Source organism: Podarcis bocagei, assembly GCF_964188305.1.
Source record: "Podarcis bocagei genome assembly, chromosome: Z".
Taxonomy (NCBI): Eukaryota; Metazoa; Chordata; class Lepidosauria; order Squamata; family Lacertidae; genus Podarcis; species Podarcis bocagei.
The window spans coordinates 36,997,536-37,020,517 of record NC_138140.1 but is presented as its reverse complement, the minus strand read 5'-3'; the positions used below and the strand labels follow the sequence as shown (position 1 = coordinate 37,020,517).

The following is a 22,982-nucleotide window of genomic DNA, read 5'->3' as shown; positions in this document are numbered from 1 at the left end:
ATCTATTTCAGAGAAACAGACCAGACAAGAAAGGAGGAGGAGTGGCGTTATATGTCAGGGATGTGTATACCTGTGAAGAAATCCAAGATTTAGAACCTCAAAGCCAAAGTGAGAGCATTTGGGTCAAAATTAAGGGAGAGAAGAATAACAGAGACCTCAATGTGGGAGTTTACTATAGATCCCCAAGCCAAACAGAGGACTTAGATGATGCCTTCCTGGAACAGATGGCCAAGCATGCAAAAGGAAGGGAGACAGTAGTAATGGGGGACTTCAATTACCCGGATATTTGTTGGATGTCAAACTCAGCCAAGAGCATAAGGTCAAACAGATTCCTCACTGGCCTTGCAGACAACTTCATTGTCCAGAAAGTGGGAGAAGCAACAAGAGGAACAGCCATTTTAGATCTGGTCCTAACCAATGTTGATGACCTGGTTAGTGGGGTAGAAGTGGAAGGATCATTAGGCGCGAGTGATCATGGTCTTCTGAAGTTTACTATACAGCGGAAAGGAGCAGCCAAGCATACTAGGACTCAATTTCTTGACTTTAAGAAAGCCGACCTCATAAAACTTAGGGAAGTGCTGGGTGAGATCCCATGGACAGTAATACTAAAAGGAAAGGGAGTTCATGATGGCTGGGAGTTTGTTAAGAGGGAGACAGTAAAAGCACAACTTCAGGCGATACCAATGAGACGGAAACATGGAAGGTGCCTAAAGAAGCCAGGGTGGCTATCTAAAGAACTTTTAACTGAGTTAAGATTAAAAAAGGATGTGTACAAAAAATGGAAAAGGGGGAAAACCACCAAAGAGGAATTCAAACAAATAGCCAGCACATGTAGACACAAAGTCAGAAAAGCTAAAGCACAGAATGAACTCAGCCTTGCTAGAGAGGTTAAAAGCAACAAAAAAGGCTTTTATGGGTATGTCCGTAGCAAAAGGAAGAACAAAGAAACAGTGGGGTCACTCAGAGGAGAAGATGGTGAAATGCAAACAGGGGAAACAGAAAGGGCTGAACTCCTCAATTCCTTCTTTGCTTCAGTCTTCTCCGATAAAGAAAACAATGCCCGACCTGAAGAATTTGGAGCAAATGATTCAGCAGAGGAAACACAGCCCAGAATAACTAAGGAGATAGTACAAGAATACTTGGCTAGTTTAGATGTATTCAAGTCTCCAGGGCCAGATGAACTGCATCCAAAAGTATTAAAAGAACTGGCAGATGTGATCTCAGAACCACTGGCAGTCATCTTTGAGAATTCCTGGAGAACAGGCGAAGTCCCGGCAGACTGGAGGAGGGCAAATGTTGTCCCTATTTTCAAAAAGGGGAAAAGAGAGGACCCAAATAATTATCGCCCAGTCAGTCTGACATCAATACCAGGGAAGATTCTGGAGCAGATCATTAAGCAAACAGTCTGTGAGCACCTAGAAAGGAATGCTGTGATCACCAATAGTCAGCATGGATTTCTGAAAAATAAGTCATGTCAGACTAACCTGATCTCGTTTTTTGACAGAATTACAAGCCTGGTAGATGAAGGGAACGCAGTGGATGTAGCCTACCTTGATTTCAGCAAGGCATTCAACAAGGTGCCCCATGATATTCTTGTAAAGAAGCTGGTAAAATGCGGTCTTGACTATGCTACCACTCAGTGGATTTGTAGCTGGCTGACTGACCGAACCCAAAGGGTGCTCATCAATGGTTCCTCTTCATCCTGGAGAAGAGTGACTAGTGGGGTGCCACAGGGTTCCGTCTTGGGCCCGGTCTTATTCAACATCTTTATCAACGACTTGGATGATGGACTCAAGGGCATCCTGATCAAATTTGCAGATGACACCAAACTGGGAGGGGTGGCTAACACCCCAGAGGACAGGATCACACTTCAAAACGACCTTGACAGATTAGAGAACTGGGCGAAAACAAACAAGATGAATTTTAAGAGGGAGAAATGTAAAGTATTGCACTTGGGCAAAAAAAATGAGAGGCACAAATACAAGATGGGTGACACCTGGCTTGAGAGCACTACATGTGAAAAGGATCTAGGAGTCTTGGTTGACCACAAACTTGACATGAGCCAACAGTGTGACGCGGCAGCTAAAAAAGCCAATGCAATTCTGGGCTGCATCAATAGGAGTATAGCATCTAGATCAAGGGAAGTAATAGTGCCACTGTATTCTGCTCTGGTCAGACCTCACCTGGAGTACTGTGTCCAGTTCTGGGCACCACAGTTCAAGAAGGATACTGACAAACTGGAACGTGTCCAGAGGAGGGCAACCAAAATGGTCAAAGGCCTGGAAACGATGCCTTATGAGGAACGGCTAAGGGAGCTGGGCATGTTTAGCCTGGAGAAGAGGAGGTTAAGGGGTGATATGATAGCCATGTTCAAATATATAAAAGGATGTCATATAGAGGAGGGAGAAAGGTTGTTTTCTGCTGCTCCAGAGAAGCGGACACGGAGCAATGGATCCAAACTACAAGAAAGAAGATTCCACCTAAACATTAGGAAGAACTTCCTGACAGTAAGAGCTGTTTGACAGTGGAATTTGCTGCCAAGGAGTGTGGTGGAGTCTCCTCCTTTGGAGGTCTTTAAGCAGAGGCTTGACAACCATATGTCAGGAGTGCTCTGATGGTGTTTCCTGCTTGGCAGGGGGTTGGACTCGATGGCCCTTGTGGTCTCTTCCAATTCTATGATTCTATGATTTATTCATCATTTTATTTATATGTTGCCTTTCCATAGTTATAACCACTCTCAAGGCGGCTTATAGCATCCCTCCCCAATAATTACAAACATAAGAAAAGTAGTCATAAAAATAAACCACTTCAGAAAGTACAAAATGAAATTCCACATAAATCATAAGCTCTAACAATAAATATACAAAAAAAACTATCAATAACAACAGCTCCCACCACCCAAAAAAAAAAAACCCCAACCACACCCCATGCAAGATTCTGTTCAGCAGCCTCAGCTTTTGTATCTGGAGAGTCAGGGTCTGGCCCTCCCATGCTAGGTGGGAAAAGCCTGCAAGGCAGGGAACAAGTGTGCCAGAACTCATAACCAAGCTTGGTGAGAAGGGCGTGTAAACTGTCAGGCCATCTTTGTCGCTTCCGTTTGGTTAGGAACCTCTTGCCACGGTCATCTCCCTTGGAATCTTGACTTCTGGGCGTTGTAGTTGCTGCTGAGCCAGTCCTTCTATAAGCCAGAATAAATACCTCTTCATTACGGTACTTTGAAGTAAAAGTCACTGTGATGTTTTGGGACAGGACCCTGACAGAGAGAAAGATGCTTAAATGCTAAATGGTACATCCAGAAAACAAGTCATGAGAGACTGTGTGTGCGCACGCACGCTCTTGTACATGTGCAAAGAGGAGAAATGGGCAGAGCCAAAGAAAACAAAGTGATGCAGGGCTGGGGAGGAAACTTTCTGCAAGTGTTGAGTTCAAACCTATGTTAATGGAGGGGTGGTGGCTGTGCGGAGGAAGCAGCACCAAAAGAGAGAGCAGAGAAAAAGAGATGGGAGGCACATGGCACAGAAAGAAAGAGAGAGAGAGAGAGAGAGAGAAAGAAAGAAAGAAAGAAAAAAAGAAAGAAAGAAAGAAAGAAAGAAAGAAAGAAAGAAAGAAAGAAAGAGTGCTATGCAATCCTGAAACCCTATAAACCCACTTCTGTCTCTGACAATGCTTACTAGCAGTGGCTGCCATCCCCTTACATATTACCCTTAAGGGAATGTGGGCCTATTATTATTATTATTATTATTATTATTATTATTATTATTATTATTATTATTCCCACTTCCACTGTTTTGAACTCAATGGGATTTATTTCTTAGCAGACATGTACTGTAAACCTCACTGTAGATTTTCCAGCTACTTTATAACAATAAAACAGTCCTAGTTAAGCATTGGAGGGTCTCAGATTGTTTTGCTGCAACACAATAGATTCAGAGTTGTGAAAATCACTATTTTTCCACTGGCTTTTTTATGGGGTGGGGTAGACTGCATTAAAAAGAGCTGCCAATATTGATACTGATGGCATTCATTAAATATTGTTTCCATTCTCCCAAGAGACTTAGTGGGTCAATTTGTTTCCTTACCTTGCCTTCATGTTGTCAATCTTGCCTTTGCGTGCTCCTCAGCAGGAAAACTGTATATACAGTATATGTGTTTGTTTTCTTACCAGAGATCTGATTATCTTTTAATTTCCCTGCATCACTCCCTTTTGGGGACCAATTTAGTTTTAAATTACTTCCCATTTCCATCGTTTTATAAATGGCTCATTTCTACAAGAACACATGATTTGGATCATCACTGTGCTGAATGCTTTGCAAAGCAACTCTTTTTTGGTAGTTTACTTCTTCAGTCCATATTTTATCTGCAGTGTCTCCTCTCACCCAGTTCACATCTTTAGATTCTGTGTGGCTTTGCTTTATAGCTGTGCTGGCATATGCAACCCAAAGTTGTCAATAGTCTTTGTTTTGTTTTTTTAAGGAGCAGGGGTTGGTGACCCATAAAGATTTTTGTGATCTTTGGACATTTAGAGACTTTTTTTTCATATTTTGGTGGACTGGTGGGTATGAGGTATCATAAGACTGTGGTCAGTCTTTCTTTTGTCTGGCTTCCCCCCTGGGGAGGATGACTGTTTAATTCATTGTTTTTTGCTGTCAATCCTAAACCTGAGTGGTGGTAGGAAGTTCCAGGTGTGGTCCAATGGCCTAATCTCATACCCTGCTGGGTTCATGCTGATGGGCAGAAGTTACAGTGCAGCAACACCAGGCATTCCTCTGCTCTTCTTTTAAAAACAAGAATTACTGATTTCTCTCTCATTTGAAACAGTGGAAGAGAAATAAACTATGCCAGCACCAGGACTCAATAAGGCCAAACTTAGATTCACAAAATGTTTAGGGGTATGCATACCCCCAGGAAAAAAGCACTGAATAAAAGTGTACAAATGAATTAATAAGTACCGTAATTTTCGCTCCATAACACGCACTTTTTTGCTCCTAGAAAGGAAGGGAAAATGCCTGTGCGTGTTACGGAGCGAATGCACTCGACCGGAGCCATGGCTGCCGTCAATCAAGCAAAGCAGGAGCCGCTTGCAGGGCTTTGCACGGCTCTAGCTTTGCTTGCTTTACAGCCAGGAGGAGGGGGAGGAGCTGAGGAGGAGGGAGGGAAGGAGAGCCATGGCAGCAAAGCGGGCAGCAGCCGCTTACACGCAAGGAGGGACAGACGGGAGCCATAGCGAGCCGGAAAAAGCGCCGCGTAGCCAGCAACAGCTGTTGCAGCCTCAGCTAGCAAAGGTCCGTGCGCTCTCTAAACGGAGCAATGAGGCTGCAGAGGGACGGCAGGGAACAGGAGGGCTCTGAGCCACGAGCGCAGTGAAAATCAGTAAAAAAGTTTTTTAAAAGGCTGCTGGGGACAGGAGGGCACGGGATGAGGGAGAGGGGGAAATTACAATTCTCCCAGCGTCTCAGCTGATCCGCTGAGCAGGACTTGGGTTGCAGGCGATTTGCCATTAGCTGCGTAAAGCAGCAAAGAGGGAGAGAAGGAGGAAAGCGGGAGAGGAAAGGAGCTGTTTACACTGCTGTAAGTGGCTGCTGTCCGGTTGGCTCCTTTAAAGCAACAGTGCTCTTTCCCTCCCCCCTCCCCGCTCAGCTCTCCGAAAAGCTCCTTCTCCACCCACCCCACGCGAGCTCCTTTTCCCCTTAGACCCCTCTCCTTCATCATTAGCAGCATCCTTCTCCACCCACCCCACGCGTGTTCCTTGTCCCCTTAGACCCCTCTCCTGCATTATTAGCCACATCCTTCTCCACCCACCCCACGCGTGTTCCTTGTCCCCTTAGACCCCTCTCCTGCATTATTAGCCACATCCTTCTCCACCCACCCCACGCGTGTTCCTTGTCCCCTTAGACCCCTCTCCTGCATTATTAGCCACATCCTTCTCCACCCACCCCACGCGTGTTCCTTGTCCCCTTAGACCCCTCTCCTGCATTATTAGCCACATCCTTCTCCACCCACCCCACGCGTGTTCCTTGTCCCTTTAGACCCCTCTCCTGCATTATTAGCCACATCCTTCTCCACACACCCCACGCATGTTCCTTCTCCCTTTAATACTTTTCCTTCCCTCCCCACTTAAAATGTGGTTACAAAGCACGGATCCACATGGATCCTCAGGATTTTTGCACTGGGTCACCCCAAGTTCACCATCAGATCATATAGCATATGCATGGCTACAGCCTGCACCAAAACACACACACACACTGTTTCATGGGGCTGCAATGGCGCAAAAACGTGGTTACAAAGCATGGATCCACATGGATCCTCAGGATTTTTGCATTGGGCTACCCCAAACTCACCGTCAGATCACGTCTGTGGCCACAGCATGAACCACAAAAATCATACATCCACTGTTTCGTTTAGAATATTTTTTTCTTGTTTTCCTCCTCTAAAAACTACGTGCGTTTTATGGTCAGGTGCGTGTTATAGAGTGAAAAATACGGTAGTTGAGTTCAAAACTGAGGCTAATCTTCATGGAAGAGGTGGGGTTTGGAGGAGTGGTCTGAAAGGAGCTTGCATTGCAGGAAGATTGCATTGAATATATTGCAAACTTCAGCATTGTAGAGCTACTGAATGAGTCTATTACAACGACATAAAATATTTAAGTCTAATGTTGTAATTTTGGTTGCTATTACTTGGTTCCATATGCTGGAACATACATTGTTATTTTATTTTCCAGTTTTAGTGTTTCCCTTTTCAAATTCTTTCTCTTTCTTAATAGACTGGAAATGAAACTGATTAGTTGCCTCAGTGAATCTATTATTTCCTTTGGCATGCTTCTTTTAAATGTTAGCTCATCATATTTGTGTGTGTGTGTGTGTGTTCTCTCTCTCTCTCTCTCTCTCTCTCTCTCTCTCTCTCACACACACACACACACACACACACACACACACACACTTTACATAATGTGCTTCCAGCAGTAAAGGCCACATCCTGTAAAAATAAAAAGGTGCAGAGAAATATAGCACGCCTGGGCAACAGAATAGGGGACTATACAACAAAGTTCTTTTGCAGGTTTTATTTAGGAAAAAAACAAACAGGAAAGAAACCTAGGAAAAACAGAGCAATTGAAATTTTCCAGTCACTTAAATTCTGTAATGGATCCTTATCTAGTATATATTACATATGCCATTGCCTGCTAATTCACTCATCATTTCTACAAGGGGATATATATATAAATAAAATGATATTGTTATTTAGTTATATTATTTAATTAGAGGCAGCATTACTCCAACTGGCAGGAGCAGTTTATTACTAGCATGACATAACCAAATACAAAATAATAAATTTCTGGAGGGGAAAATATATATGCACCAGGGAAATCTAATGGGATGAAGAAGGGAGGGGCTGACTTATGGAGGATTCTTCAAAAGTGCCTATCTCGCCCTTTTGAGCTGTGAAAACTCTGGAGGCAGATGAATTATAAAATCACAGCAGAAAGTTCCCAGGGAGACCACAGCAGGGGGTGTATTCTTCTCTGGGGAGAACTTTGATTCTGAATGTTAATATATTTAAACTAGTTGTGAACTAAATTGTTTCAGATAATGCCACTGGTAATGACACATTTTCCATATTAACATGTGTGCCTTTTGTTTATAGATTTAACAACAGGCAGACATACCAGGCCCTAGGTGCTCTTCCAATACAGTTTAAGGTTGTAACAAAACATCCAGTGTTAACAGCATGCTTATCTGCGTAAGAAATGAACAGATGCTAATAAATAAAATTTACTCCAGCCACGTTAACAGATTCTTGATTTGCCACTTAAGGTAAGCTCTGCATTTTGAACTGCATATGATTACGCCTCAGGTGTTACAATAGGTTATAGCCAACTACAGTGGTGTCCCGCAAGACGAACGCCTCGCAAGACGGAAAACCCGCTAGACGAAAGGGTTTTCCGTTTTGGAGGCGCTTCGCAAAATGAATTTCCCTATGGGCTTCCTTCGCAAGACGAAAGCCCATAGGGAAATCTCTGGGACAGCGGGGAAGAGCAGCGCTTCTTCCCCACTGTCCTTGGACCTCCTCCGAAGGCTGGCGGTGGGGCGGAAAGCCCTTCTCCCCGCGCCAGCCTTCGGAAGGCTCCTCCGAAGGCTGGCGGTGGGGCGGAAAGCCCTTCTCCCCGCGCCAGCCTTCGGAAGGCTCCTCCGAAGGCTGGCGGTGGGGCGGAAAGCCCTTCTCCCCGCGCCAGCCTTCGGAAGGCTCCTCCGAAGGCTGGCGGTGGGGCGGAAAGCCCTTCTCCCCGCGCCAGCCTTCGGAAGGCTGCTCCGAAGGCTGGCGGTGGGGCGGAAAGCCCTTCTCCCCGCGCCAGCCTTCGGAAGGCTGCTCCGAAAGCTGGCGGTGGGGCGGAAAGCCCTTCTCCCCACACCAGCCTTCGGATGGCTGTCCTGAAGACTTGCAGTGGGAGGAGGGTTTTCCTTCCCACCGCCAACATTCAGAATGCTGTTCTGAATGTTGGCGGTGGGGAGGAAAAACCCTCCTCCCACCGCAAGCCCTGGGAACAGAGGAGAAGCGCTGCGCCCCTTCCCCTCTGTTCCCGTACCTGTCCTGAAGGCTTGCGGTGGGGAGAAAAGCCCTTCTCCGCACCGCCAGCCTGGCAAGCGGTTTCCATAGGAACGCATTAATTGATTTTCAATGCATTCCTATGGGAAACCGTGCTTCGCAAGACGAAAAACTCGCAAGAAGGAAAAACTTAATTTCGTCTTGCGAGGCACCACTGTATGTTCTGCTCAGAGTAGACCCATTGAAATTAATGGACCATAGTTGGGTCTCATCTCTACCATGCATTTAAAGCAGTTTTAAAGGTAAAGGGACCCTTGACCATTAGGTCCAGTCATGACCGACTCTGGGGTTGCGCGCTCATTTGGCTCTATAGGCTGAGGGAGCCTGTGTTTGTCCGCAGACAGCTTCCGGGTCATGTGGCCAGCATGACTAAGCCACTTCTGGCGAACCAGAGCAGAGCACGGAAACGCCGTTTACCTTCCCGCCGGAGCGGTACCTATTTATCTACTTGCACTTTGACGTGCTTTCGAACTGCTAGGTTGGCAGGAGCAGGGACTGAGCAACAGGAGCTCACCCCGTAACGGGGATTCAAACCACAGCGCCACCCGCGTCCCTAAAGCAGTTTTAGTAGCACTTAAAAAATAATCATCATCATCATGCTTTCCTCCAAAGAATCCTGGGAACTCCAGTTTGTTAAGAGGATTTTTGAGATACCTAATCTGCTCACAGAGGTACAATTCCCACAGTGGTTTAACAACCAATCCCTCTTTCCAGGGAACTCTGAGAACTGTAGCTCTAGGTGGGTGGGTGTGGGTGTGCAAAGGGTCTCATAACAACCCTCAGCACCCTTAACAAGCTACATTTCCCAGGATTCTTGTGAGGAAGCCATGACTTTTTAAAGTGATTTGACCATAAATGTATGGTACAGATGGGCATGTAGTGATGTCCTTTAAAATTTCAGTGTGTCTGCTATGAGTTGAACAAACACTGGATTCAACCCTGTATCTCTGGCCAATTTTTGCGTCTGTAGCAGGCCTCTTAAAATATGTTTGGTGATACCCTGCTAAGTCATACTTAGTGTAGACCAATTACAATAAATATGCTTAAGTTGACTGCATCTCCTGCCTTCAGTGGATCTGCGCTGATTATGATTAACATTGGATGTCACCCAATGGTTTGTTATGGATGTTGAATATATGCAAGGCGAGGCCTTGAAATGTTGCTGCAAATATTTTCCTTTTCCAGCCCCTACCCCGAAACCTGAAAAGATGTATCTTGTCTGAATTGCGCACACTCGAAAGCTTGGTGTGTGTGTGGTGGACCTGCAGCGATGACTGATGTCCATTGGGAATGGTAGGGCAGTACACAGGATGTCCAAACAGCAGGGAGAGCCAGAGGCAATGACAGGTTCAGGTAAAGCCAATGACAGGTGAGCCAACGACTTCCCATTTTGTCCCCATCCTCTTTCTGCTTGCTGAGTTCTACAGCAGCTGAGACTACAGAAGCGGAAGCTGCCAAACGCAGTGCCACACCCTCAACTTGTTATAAGAGAGATGTCATGAAGGGTCCGGCTGAGGCCAAATTGAGGGTTGGCTGGACAGTGCCTCATTTGCTGCAATGAACCAACCTCCGCTGATGTGGTGTGGGGAGAGTTTGACTTAGCTCAGAAAGTGGATCTGGTTTGCCTTCCCCTCTGCCAGACCTAAGGGCTGCTGAATTTAAATGGGCAGACTGGGTCAACCTTCCAAGAGCTCTCCATCATCTCTGTCCAACTTTCCATCCCTCATGAGATCCCTACTTATTATTTAGGCTGCTCTAACTTTATTGCACCATCCAAAGTGTCATAAGTCAGTGGCAGATCACCTGCTTTCTATGCAGGGGGTACTAGGCTTAACCTCTGGCAGCTCCAGCGATGGCTGGGAGAGACATAAGAAGAGACATATGAACAGGAACCTGTCTTACATGGAGTAAGGTAATTGGTGGATCTTGCTCAGTATTGTCTATATTGATTAGTAGCAGCTCTTTAGAGTTTCAAACAGGAGATAAAAGGGAGTGAACTTGGGATCTTCTGCCTGCAAAGCAAATGCTCTGTCACTGAGCTACAGCTTGTCCCCTGTTAGAAACCCTGGAGAGCCTTTGCCACTCATTGTGGATAATTCTAAGCTAGATGGCCCAATGGGCTGGTTTGATGTAAAGCAGCTACCTATGCTCTTATAATCCTGAAGAGCCAACAACCTCCTAATGTTTCTGGATGCTGCTTACAGTATCACTTTCTACCTGAACTGTAGTTTTGCAGGGTTGTGGGGTTTCTGTGTGTGGTTCATTTTAGCAATTACTGTGATTAAGAAAGGAGTTGGCTAGAGTTGGTGTTCAGGTACTCTGGGAAATTTCTCTCTCTCTCTCTGATCTGTCCAATTCTCTGCTACGTGCTGTGTTGCTATTATGAACTCAAGGCCAAAGCACAGTTATCCACAGCACCATAAAAGCGCTATCCCCATCCCCATCATTCCCTCTCTTCCCACACCCTGCACCCTTCATTCCCTGAGCCAGTCTATCTAGTTTTCACTTCTCATCATTGCTATTTTTCTAGGAAAAAATGGTCCTGGAACTCACAATGAACACCTCCCTTGTTCTCTTATAATGGCAATGGCACCCATCTGAGAGGTGCAGGAACTGAGTTCTGGCAAGTTCTGGCCGGAAAAAAGCCCTGCTTCTCATCGCAGTGTGCACCTAATGGACCCTAGAAAGGTTCAGGCATAACTAGGAATGGGTGACTGTCAGTTTCAGTTTTTCACATACCACTCCCAGTCTTAAATTCAGCTTTCCACATTTCCACATTAGTTGGTGGTTGTTTTTAAAAAGAGCCTCATGAAAATTCATCACTGGTTTTCTCCTAATATATATTTTGTATACCATCACATTTTTTGCAAAGCACTTTCCACAATACAACACATTTCTGTATGTTATTTTCACTAATATATGCATATTATGCACACTTTGAATTTTTATATGGAACTAAAACTGAACTAAATTTCTTCCACTTTCTTATCAAATTGTCATCTGACATAAGAACCTCTTATTGCTCACACAAGTAATGTTAAAGTGACCACCAATGGTTCCAATGGTTCAGGCACCATGAGCAAAATTACCTTTAAACTTTTAAAATGAAGGCTTTTTAAAAACCATTTGCTCAGAGTCATCTTTTTTAATGATAGTATAAATAACATGTTCCCTTTAGATGTCCTCTCCACTCCATAACTTCCATCAAGCTTGTCTATTGGCTGTGCTGTCTGGGGATGATGGAGTTGAAATCTAAAACATCTGGAAAGCTAAGGAAGACTGTATAAAGATGTGTGGTTTCTTCTTTGCCACCTCTGACTTGGTTGTTTTCATCTGTCTGTAATTTTAATTTGCAGGAAAAAATACAGGATGATGGGGGGGGGGACCAAAACTTTTGCAGAAAAGAAAAGAAACCTAGCAAAAATGAGACATGAAGGCAACACGGGGGGGAAATGGATTTAAAATGGCACAGTACATGCTGATTTGTACTTGTGTACCGCCATGTGGACAGCAGGCCTTGATGTATGCTAATGTAATCAACAGCAAGGAAATGCTCACTTCTGCATCAACGGGCCATGTGGCAGAATTCATAAATCTGAAACAGTGCAAAATGATGCTTGCTTAGGTGCCTATTTACTGGACTTGATGATGCTTAATATTCAAGGAAAGTCCAGATTTCGCTCTGAAAACACACTGTGTGGAACCTCATGTTTCAAGGGAAGTTACTCACTTTTACATTCAGTCTTTAGAAAGTTTCACTTTCTTCAAAGGGGGCACCAAGACCTGTGAATACTCCTGTGGAACTAGAAAGGCTGTAACTCAGTAGTAGAGCATGTGTGTCACATGCAGAAGGCACCATGTCATATTTTAGGCATCTGTAGTTAGGGCTTGGAAAGACCCCATCTGAAATCCTGGAGAGCCTGCAGCCAGAAATGAAATTACCAAACTTGATGCCGCCGTGGTCTGGTTCCATATAAAGCAGATTCCTATGTTGGAGTCCTCATTTTACCTTCAGGCATTCTACTCATGAGTAAAAGTGGCACAAAAGTGAGAAAGTGCACTAAGCTGTGCTCCCTTCTATCCCCTTCTGTGGGTTTAAGATGTAAGTGGGAAGACTCCCTTGCTCACAAAAGCTCCCTGCAAATACAAAATTGTGACCTGATGTTGGATATCATGGAGGGAAGGTGTTGATGATGTATTGTCTGCCTGAATGAAGCTAAGGGAATGATGAGTTTCTGAGAAATTTAAGGGCATATGGAGAACTCCAATCAGGTTACCATTCTTTGTTGCCAGAGGTCCAAACTACACTTGATGTGAATCACATCACTGACAACTGAGTGAAGAATTTTCCTGTGGAAAGAAGCCAGCACAGGAACCCGAGCTGGATTAGGGACTGGTATGGTGTTTGAGGGGTTTTAGCCCTTTGCTGGCCACTGGGATCTAAATTGAATTTTCCCTTGTCCACCCCTGCAATTTGCTTGAAACAGAAAGCTCCCATTAAATCGAGTGGGACCTTTTCTTCATGCCAAATGCCTACTCCAGGCCAGGACTTCAGCTGGGGGAGAAAAGGAGAAAATGCCCTTGGGGAACTGAATTTATTTTCAGGACCCCCATAATCAGATTAATTTGCACTCTTTGATTCTGAATTCACAAGTACTGGTGCCAATTTGAGGCTTTGTTGCATCCAGAGTTGAGCATAGGAAGCTGCCTTACTAAGGTAAACTGTTGATCCATCTAGATGACTCCAGAGTTTCAGACTGCGGACATTCCCAGCCCTGCCTGGAGATGCTGGGAATTGAACCTGAGACCTTCTGCATGCAAAGCAGATGCTCTACCACTGATCTGCCGCCCTTCCTTCTACTGTAAAGACTGGTCTCTGACTGTAATCCATTTATATTTTAACATATTTTATATCTGTCTTTTTTATATTTGTTGTTATTGTTAGAGAAACCCATTCTTTTCTAAGGCTGCAGTCACACAGCTGTTTATTCAATTCCCCCAATATTTCCATAACCTTTCATTTTCTGCATTGTATTTGAGTTTTCACATCATGGGGAAAAGTCGCTTCCGGGAAACAATGGAAGATTCACCACAGAGAAAGAAAATACTGTACTTACCTGATGCAGTTTGCTCCCAGAAGAGCAATGGCCACCAACATGTGTGGTTTAGAAAGAGGATTAAATAAATTCATGGAAGGTTATCAATGGCTCTATTCTACATTCATGGTTGGACACAGTATACCTTTAGGTGCCCAAAAGAGGCATCTGATTGGTCTCTGTTATGACAGGATGCTGGAGTAGATGGGCCTTTAGCCTTATGTCCTTATGCATGTAAATAGGACAAGTTGGATAAAGGGCATTAAGGGCTAACTAACCTGAACTATGCTATCTGTTTCTTTGTTCCCAAAATGAAGACATGAAAGCTGAAGAACTTCCAATGTTTTGAATCTTGCTTAAACTGTTTTCTGTGTCAAATGAAGTCTCATTCTCTAGGGACTGTCCTCAAGGGAAAATCTATTTCTTTTTTTTTTGTAAATACTTAAGGATATAGGGGCATGTTGATAGGTTGAATAATTATGTATATATGGATTCCCATAGTGAAGAGTCCCAAAGCATTTAATTTTGTTTACACTAAGTTCTTGCTGAAGGACTCTAGGGGAAAACTCTCAGAAAATGAAATTTCAGTGCGGGTTTCTGCAATTCAGATTTTAGAACAAGCATAAAAAGAAGTGGTTTGTGTTCGTAGGTTTTTTGGTTATTCCCTTCTCTTTCCTTCTCAATGATTTTTATTTTATTTTAATAGGACTCATCAATAAGGAGCTTATCAGATGAATGGTCTTAATGGTCTCATCAGATCAATGGTCATGTGCTCTCATTGCCTGACATTATTTGGGGACTTGGTATTGTATATTGTATGTAGGGCTGTATATTGCTGCAGTGCTATTTTTCTAGAAAAAGAGGTGCTGAAAATCACAATGAACACCTTCTTCATTAATGGAGTACACCTGAGAGGTGCTCGACCTGAGTTCCTGTGAGTTCCTCCTGTAAAAAAGCCCTGATTGTATGTGGTGGCTGGTTGGACAGTGATAACCAGAGCAACCATTGCAGCAGCAGCAGCAAGTAGGCAGGTAAGCAGGCATTGAGATGACACTTGGCAGTTCTGCATGTGGAAAGAGGCTAATGGCAGTGCCGAGTGAGTCAAAGGGGCTCTTATCCATCCCTCTCAAGGTCCAATAGCAGTGCATCCTATTCACCACTTGAGGCAAAATGGGAAGTGCAACCCTGCCCTTCTGTTGCCACCACCACCACACCTGCTCCTGCCACCTGCAACACTAGTTCTGTGACTGCCACCACCTGCACTGCCTGCCCTGCAGTGGCAATATCCGCAAGATCTCCCTTTGCTGTTGTTGTTTAGTTGTTTAGTCGTGTCCGACTCTTCATGACCCCATGGACCAGAGCACGCCAGGCACTCCTGTCTTCCACTGCCTCCTGCAGTTTGGTCAAACTCATGCTGATAACTTCGAGAACACTGTCCAACCATCTCGTCCTCTGTTGTCCCCTTCTCTTTGTGCCCTCCATCTTTCCCAACATCAGGGTATTTTCCAGGGAGTCTTCTCTTCTCATGAGGTGGCCAAAGTATTGGAGCCTCAGCTTCAGGATCTGTCGTTCCAGTGAGCACTCAGGGCTGATTTCCTTCAGAATGGAGAGGTTTGATCTTCTTGCAGTCCATGGGACTCTCAAGAGTCTCCTCCAGCACCATAATCCAAAAGTATCAATTCTTCGGCGATCAGCCTTCTTTATGGTCCAGCTCTCACTTCCATAGATCTCCCATTATTTAGAATTAAATCATGGCCGAAGTCACTGAGATCTTGCCTGAAATTGGTGCTGCTTTTCCACCGCTGGTGGAGGTGGAGGGGGCAGGCGGGGGGAGGTGGTGTCCACAGAAGTGTCACCTCAAGGGCTTTCACACTTGAGGTGGTGGCCTTCAGTGGCTACGGTGGGCCTGCTAAGATCCATGACCTAAGGGGTCCATATTACTTAATATGTGAGCTGGCCTTGCACAAAACCTTCTCCAGGCAAAATACAAGGTTCTGCTATGGCCACGTTTAGGACACCCATTGCTCAATCAGCTCATAGTTCTTTTTAATTTTTGAAAGTTAAGGGGGCGATTCACTTAAATTTGTGAGTCAGACTTTACATATATCATGGTTTGCTGAACTGGTAATGAATGGATCTATGAGTAATTGATGTTTGAGTTAACAATTATGCCACGCAGCATGCCTTGAATATTTCATAACCATTCATTGGAAGATGATTCTAGGCTTTTGATATCTCTCTCTTTCTTTTCTTTTTAACTGTGGCCACCCTATGTGCTGAGACTCCTATGGGCATACTCAAGATCATGCAATGTAGTTGATCTAATGCAGATGTTAGAAGCTACTTTTCCTGCAATAGTAGTTCGAGGCCAAGTTCATACAAACAGTGGATTTCTAGGGCTGAAGAATTTTAAATGATGTTGGACAGGATGGTTTGGGGAAGAGAAGGAACACATGTTTGAGTGTTCACATATATATATGGGGAGTTATAAATTGAGTGTTCAATGTGCTTAACAGCCAGGCATTGTGCACATCCACCAAGCCTCATGGAGAATGCGTATATATTCTGTCAATGAGGAGGAAACTGTGCATATGTCTCCATCAATATACATAATCTCCAACAGGCCTTGGTTAATGTAGATAGCTCCAGAGCATTGTATACATTCTTCAGCCATTCTGCATAATCTCAATAAGAGTTTGGGGAATGTGCAACATGAAATTATTTTTGTGTAGTGTTTTATTGATTTGCAAATCTGCACTTGCTCATCAGTACCACTAAGAAAGAAAGAAAGAAAGAAAGAAAGAAAGAAAGAAAGAAAGAAAGAAAGAAAGAAAATATTGATATCACATTGTGTATACAGTGGTACCTCTGGTTACATCCGCTTCAGGTTACATCCACTTCAGGTTACAGACTCTGCTAACCCAGAAATAGTGCTTCAGGTTAAGAACTTTGCTTCCGGATGAGAACAGAAATCGTGCTCCGGCGGCATGGCAGCAGCAGCAGCAGCAGGAGGCCCCATTAGCTAAAGTGGTGCTTCAGGTTAAGAACAGTTTCAGGTTAAGTACAGACCTCCGGAACGAATTAAGTACTTAACCCGAGGTACCACTGTAGTTAACTTAAGCTTGGTTTCTTGTGACCTGAGTGATTATGGACAAATTGGGTATTATCACAGCAAAAAATATGCATTTAAATATACGCTTTGAAATACAGCTTCAAGAGAACTTATATATATATATATGGAACAGAATGGGATTATGGATAAAAACATGTGAAAGTGACACAGTCTAGAAACAGGCAGATCCATGCATCCACCCCAGTTCATAAGAACTGTGTATGCACAAAGTTTGGAAATGAAAAAATAGAACAATAAAGAATTACTAAAATATCAATTCCACTTCAGAATGTGGAATGCCAAAATCAAGGTCAAAATTCTGATGTGGAGAATTGTGGAAGCACCCTTAACCATACGACTGACCATTGCTAAGACTTTCTTGGCTGATGTAAATTTTTTCCTTCACTTGTGTCCTTTGCGAGGAGATAGCCAAGTTTTTAGTACAGTGGCTTGACTGGCTGTTGCCTTGGTAACACAGCACCAGCAAAATATGTCCCCTGTCCACAGAGAGAAAATGTGGAACAGATATAGATATAGATATAGATATAGATACAGATATGGAAACAAATTAGTCCTTAAAGGTATCCTCAACTTGAAACCCATCAGGCTGCCTTTTAATAGCTGGGCTTGAGGAACAATAGAATGTGAGACATGTTTTACATATGCTGCTTTATAAGGATATTCTTGAAGGTTTGATACAGAAACTTTGGTTCAATAGTAAACATTATTTGCCATCTGCTCTTGTTTCTCATCTTAGAACAAAACACTTCTCCATTGGCTGTTGCTGTTTCTGGATGCTATTGACCTACTCCATCCTTCCATTTCCTTATACATTTTCATTTTTGCTAGCTAGAAGGCCAGATTTTAATGTCTCTTCTAGTCTGTGGCTATTTTACCAAAGGGATTCAACTGTGTAATTAAAGTAGATTTGTCATTCTTGTGCAGCTACAAGGGGAGGCAATCAGGAATGGGACCACAACGACACATGAGCAGTGAGGCTTAACTCTTCCCCATCAGTGCCAAAGTCCCAATGTCCATTTATGAACTTAGCTTAGGAATTTTTAAGAACATAATAAGAGCCCCCTGGGTTATGCCACTGGCCCATCTAGTCCAGCACTTTCCCCCCACAGTGATTAACCAGATGCCCATGGGAAACCTGCAGACAGAATCTGGGAGCAGCATTACTCTCCCTATTTATGTTCCTAGCAAATGGTATTCAGAGGCATTCTGGCTCTGCCTGGCAGAACATAGCTATCATGGCTAGCAGCCACTTTTAGCCTCATCCTCCATGAAGGATTCCAAGTTGGCAGCCATCACTACCTCATAGGGGACCAAATTCCATATTTTATGTGTTGTGTGAAGAAGTACTTTCTTTTGCCTTTCTTGAATCTGCCAAAATTTAAAGGTCCGTATAGTAAAAGCTATGGTTTTCCCAGTAGTGATGTATGGAAGTGAGAGCTGGACCATAAAGAAGGCTGATCGCCGAAGAATTGATGCTTTTGAATTATGGTGCTGGAGGAGACTCTTGAGAGTCCCATGGACTGCAAGAAGGTCAAACCTCTCCATTCTGAAGGAAATCAGCCCTGAGTGCTCACTGGAAGGACAGATCCTGAAGCTGAGGCTCCAACACTTTGGCCACCTCATGAGAAGAGAAGACTCCCTGGAAAAGACCCTGAAGTTGGGAAAGATGGAGGGCACAAGGAGAAGAGGACGACAGAGGACGAGATGGTTGGACAGTGTTCTTGAAGCTACCAGCATGAGTCTGACCAAACTGCGGGAGGCAGTGGAAGACAGGAGTGCCTGGCGTGCTCTGGTCCATGGGGTCATGAAGAGTCAGACACGACTAAACGACTAAACAACAACAACAGATGGCCCTGAGTTCTTGTATTATGAGAGAGGGACAGTTAGCTCAGTTGGTTTGAGTGTAGATAATGCCAAGGATGAATAATTGATCCCTATATGGGTCACCTTCATATTCCTACATTGCAGGAGGTTGGACTAGAAGACCCTCGGGGTCCCTTCCAATGCTACAATTCTATGATTCCAAGGAGTAATTCTTTTCTCTTTTCAGTTTCTTCAGACCATTCTGAATTGTGTATGCCTCTGTCTGTTCTTACGCCTCTTTTCTCTAAACTGAAATGCCAAATATTATTCTAGATAACTTTTGCTCTAGAAAACTTTTATCAGGATCAAGTGGAGGTGGAAGAAAAGGTCAAGCTTGCTTTTAACATGCTATGGTCCAATCCACTTTGCAGCTGCTGTTTTAATTTTAATACACATTGCATACAACCACACATTTAACTCTAGTTTGGCCCTGACACTCCTAGCTAAGATACAGGGGAAGCGCTTGAATGCTTCCCTGATTTTTAATATTTTTTAAAAAAACTGAAAAGCAGCCAGGGAAGGCTGCCAGTTTCTGCACAGGAACAGCTGTGGGAAGGGGTTTCCAAACCGTTTCCGTCTTACTGTTGTCTGCTCAAAAGCAGCCACCTACATAGCTTTGACATTTATGGGGGCAGAGGGAGAGCAGATATGGGTCAGTAGTGCTGCAATCAGGCAACTTTAGACTCTTGCAGCACAATACAAACTCAAGAGCCAGGAGGAAGAGGTAGCTTTGGTGGCTCTTTTTTTTAATGTTCACAACCACCTTTAATTGACAATAAGGACATGAACTGTGGAGGAAGAGTAACAGTGGAACAAAAATATGTTTCTACCGGTCTTTTAACTCCTTCAGTCTTCTGATGGCAGATTTCACCGTCACCGCTGAAGTGGTGTTGTATGTCCAGGCGCCACCAGCTACTGTTTTCATACAAGAGCCACAGTGCCAGATACCCACAGCTTTCCTCTTCATCTTGGTCCTCCCACAGAAGGAGCAAGTATATTTAGCAAGCAGGCTAATTTCAATCTTCTTCATCATTTTTCTCAGGGAAGCTCCATATCAGGTACCATACTTACCCACAATCCCAACCTTCTTGGTTCATTTGGCCATCTTGTTACTGCCGCAGGCTGCAGGGAGAGAGCGCTTCAGTGGCTCTTGAGTTTTCCTGGTAGAGCCAGGGCTCAGATGGGGCTAAAGGGACCCCTGACCATTAGGTCCAGTTGTGGCCGACTCTGGGGTTGCAGTGCTCATTTCACTTTATTGGCTGAGGGAGCCGGCGTACAGCTTCCGGGTCATGTGGCCAGCATGACTAAGCCGCTTCTGGTGAACCAGAGCAGTGCACGGAAACGCCGTTTACCTTCCCGCCGGAGTGGTACCTATTTATCTACTTGCATTTGGAGGTGCTTTCGAACTGCTAGGTTGGCAGGAGCAGGGACCGAGCAGCGGGAGCTCACTCCTTCGCGGGGATTCAAACCGCCAACCTTCTGATCGGCAAGTCCTAGGCTCTGTGGTTTAACCCACAGCACGACCAGCGTCCCTTCAGATGGGGCTATGCCAGCATAAATCTCTCTGCTTAGCAAGAGCTGGAGAAATCCAGGGGTGACTCCCTCACTTCTTCTCAGATGTGTGACATACATTACATAACACATGTTGGCATACCTAAGTTCAAAAAATGAGCATGTTGGGGGCAGGAGTGGAGTAAGCACAGACCTAAAACACCTATTCTAAACCCTGTTCAGCTCAGTCATGTCTCAGGCCCACACTGCATGCTTAGCTAGCAGTAGCCCCTTCCAGAGGCTCCTGAACAGAGTTTGGAATAGGGATAACTTACACCACGCTAAGTTACATCAGCTTCTTATAGCTAGGACTGCTGAGTGGGGCCCTAGACGTCTGTCCAAAGTACTGTATCCCATGGGCATCTGGTTGGCAACTGTGAGAGAACAGAGTGCTGGATTAGGTTGGCCCTTGACCAGAACAAGTAGGGCTCTTCTTATGACATTGCTTTTCAGTCCAACCCAAGATCACTAGGGTGTCAGATAATGCTGGGTGTCTGTAAAGGTAAAGGGACCCCTGGCCATTAGGTCCAGTCATGGCAAACTCTGGGGTTGCGGCGCTCATCTCGCTTTATTGGCCGAGGGAGCTGGCGTACATGTGGCCAACATGACTAAGCTGCTTCTGGCAAACCAGAGCAGCGCACAGAAATGCCGTTTACCTTTCCACCAAAGCAGTACCTATTCATCGACTTGCACTTTGACGTGCTTTCAGACTGCTAGGTTGGCAGGAGCAGGAACTGAGCAATGGGAGCTCACCCCGTCGCGGGGATTCAAACCGCCGACCTTCTGATCGGCAAGTCCTAGGCTCTGTGGTTTAACCCACAGTGCCACCCACGTCCATGGATGTCTGTAGCCCAGCTTAATGGGTCAATTGTCTTGATTTGGTATATAGCAGATTAATTCCTGTGTATCATCTGACTTAGTCCTTAATTTGCTACCATTATATTTATTCAAAAATATTTATATACCCTTTTTACATGTTTTTCTTTTTTCAATGCACACACAATAATAATAAACCTAGCATTAACACTGTTAACGTCATTTTACATAATCTTAGGGCACTAATGGCCAATGTAGACTCTCCGCAGATGTGTTTGTGAAATTGGTGGGAGAAATTTGCTATCAACTTCCTTTATGTAGGAAAATAAAGGAGACCAGGTTTCATCAAAGGTGTCTTTCTTTTTAACAGTTTTTGCTATGCTTCTAAGCCCAGTTAGTCGCTCGAAAATAGTCATGCCCCAGATATTGTTGAACCATACCTCAAGGAGTAGCTTAGCCTGGGATTTCCAAAAATACTGTATCACTAAATGTGCAGCCATCAGTTAAAAAAAAAAATCTATTATGCAACATCCAATTATAAAGTAGAAAAAAAGACAATAAATCAGTACGATGCCATAAAACAGTACCACATGTACAATCCAATCTGACAGTTCTGTGTATAGTCAACATTGATCTGAATTGGCATTACTAATGCATGGGTAGTTTAAAGAGAGGATTCAGGGTTAGGCTCCCATTACTACCCATGAAAGCATTGGAAGGGGGAAAGCTCAGTGGCAGAGCACTTGCTTTGCACGCAGGAGGTCCCAGGTTCAACCCCAGACATCTCCAGGTAGGGCTGATAATGTTCCCTGCCTGAAACCCTGGAGAGCTGCTGCCAGACAATGTAGACATTACTGAAGTGGATGGACCAGCTGACTTATAAGGCAGCTTCCTAGGTTTCCACATGCACAGAAAATGCATGTTTCACACACCTGTCTTTCCTCTGCTTTGCCAACTGGGGTTGGGTAAGAGCAATGTTATTTCTCAGGGCTGCCATTTGATTTCTGCTTTACCATATACTCAGTTTGCAGTGCAATCCTCATCATGCCTGCTCAGAAGTCAAGTCCTGTTGCATTCAGTAAAGTTTACTCCCAGGTAAATAGGGTTGGATTTCAGCCACAGCCAGATAATTACAGAGTGCAATTCAGCTACATCAGAAACCAGCAGGAGGCAAATGTAGCGTATTTCATATTTTAGCTGGTATTTCTGAGCCCCATTTATTTCATTTCTCTTTTTTAAAAGAATTGTTTACCGAGCGAAGTCTGTCATTCTCATTTAGTTCCAGTCTAAAGTGGGGGTGGATTCATCAAAACTGGGGGGGGGGGAACATTTTGGTGAATGGAGCCAGGTGTTGCAATGAAATGAGCAGTTCAACGAAAATTGCTGGTTTGAGACTGTGTTATGAATTCTTTTTAAAAAACATATCTTCACAGTGGCTCTATTCAAGCATTTAGAGCCTTAGTTAAACAAACACACAGCGGGTGGGGAGTGGGCACCAGCATGCTAGCTTTGCAACCTCCCACCTCAGCCCTGCCACCCTCCATGAATTCAAGGGGACTTGTTTGCAGTGAGTAGGAAGTCACTACAGATGGACCAACTTGGCAGTTTTGGTATCTCTCTCTGTTTCTTGTTTTTCAAATCTTAAAAGTTCAGTTTTCCACATTTCTGCACCAGGGGCTTTAAAAAAAAAATTCCTCATGAAAACTTGCCAGTGTTCTAGTGTGAATTTCTCCTAGTGCTCTTATTTTTTCATTTTCTACCCGAATCACATATTTGCCTTAATATAACATGCAGTTTTGTAATTTTTTCAGTTTTATGCACACTTACCTATAATATGCATTTTTGTACACATGGCTTTGCTGGAGAACTGCACTTCAAAATTCACTGGACTGCAAATCTCACAGAAGAGCACGCCATTCCTCATC

The 22,982-nt window shown here is 44.2% G+C and overlaps 1 protein-coding gene and 1 pseudogene across 2 annotated transcripts; one reads left to right on the top strand and one right to left on the bottom strand.

Annotated features, from left to right (window-relative positions):
* Positions 1-224: 224 nt before the first annotated feature.
* Positions 225-6,781, top strand: LOC308578702 (uncharacterized protein; the record flags this gene model as incomplete). Its single annotated transcript, XM_081179169.1, has 3 exons — positions 225-1,034; positions 1,470-1,943; positions 6,761-6,781. The coding sequence occupies 3 exons, from the start codon at positions 225-227 to the stop codon at positions 6,779-6,781; spliced, it is 1,305 nt and encodes a 434-aa protein (XP_081035295.1).
* A 12,649-nt stretch (positions 6,782-19,430) lies between these two features.
* On the bottom strand, positions 19,431-22,100 carry LOC308578701 (large ribosomal subunit protein eL43 pseudogene; annotated as a pseudogene). The gene is made up of 2 exons: positions 22,071-22,100; positions 19,431-19,777 (listed from the first exon to the last, which is right to left on the bottom strand). The product of its transcript is annotated as a large ribosomal subunit protein eL43 pseudogene (transcript).
* Between the last annotated feature and the right edge of the window lie 882 nt (positions 22,101-22,982).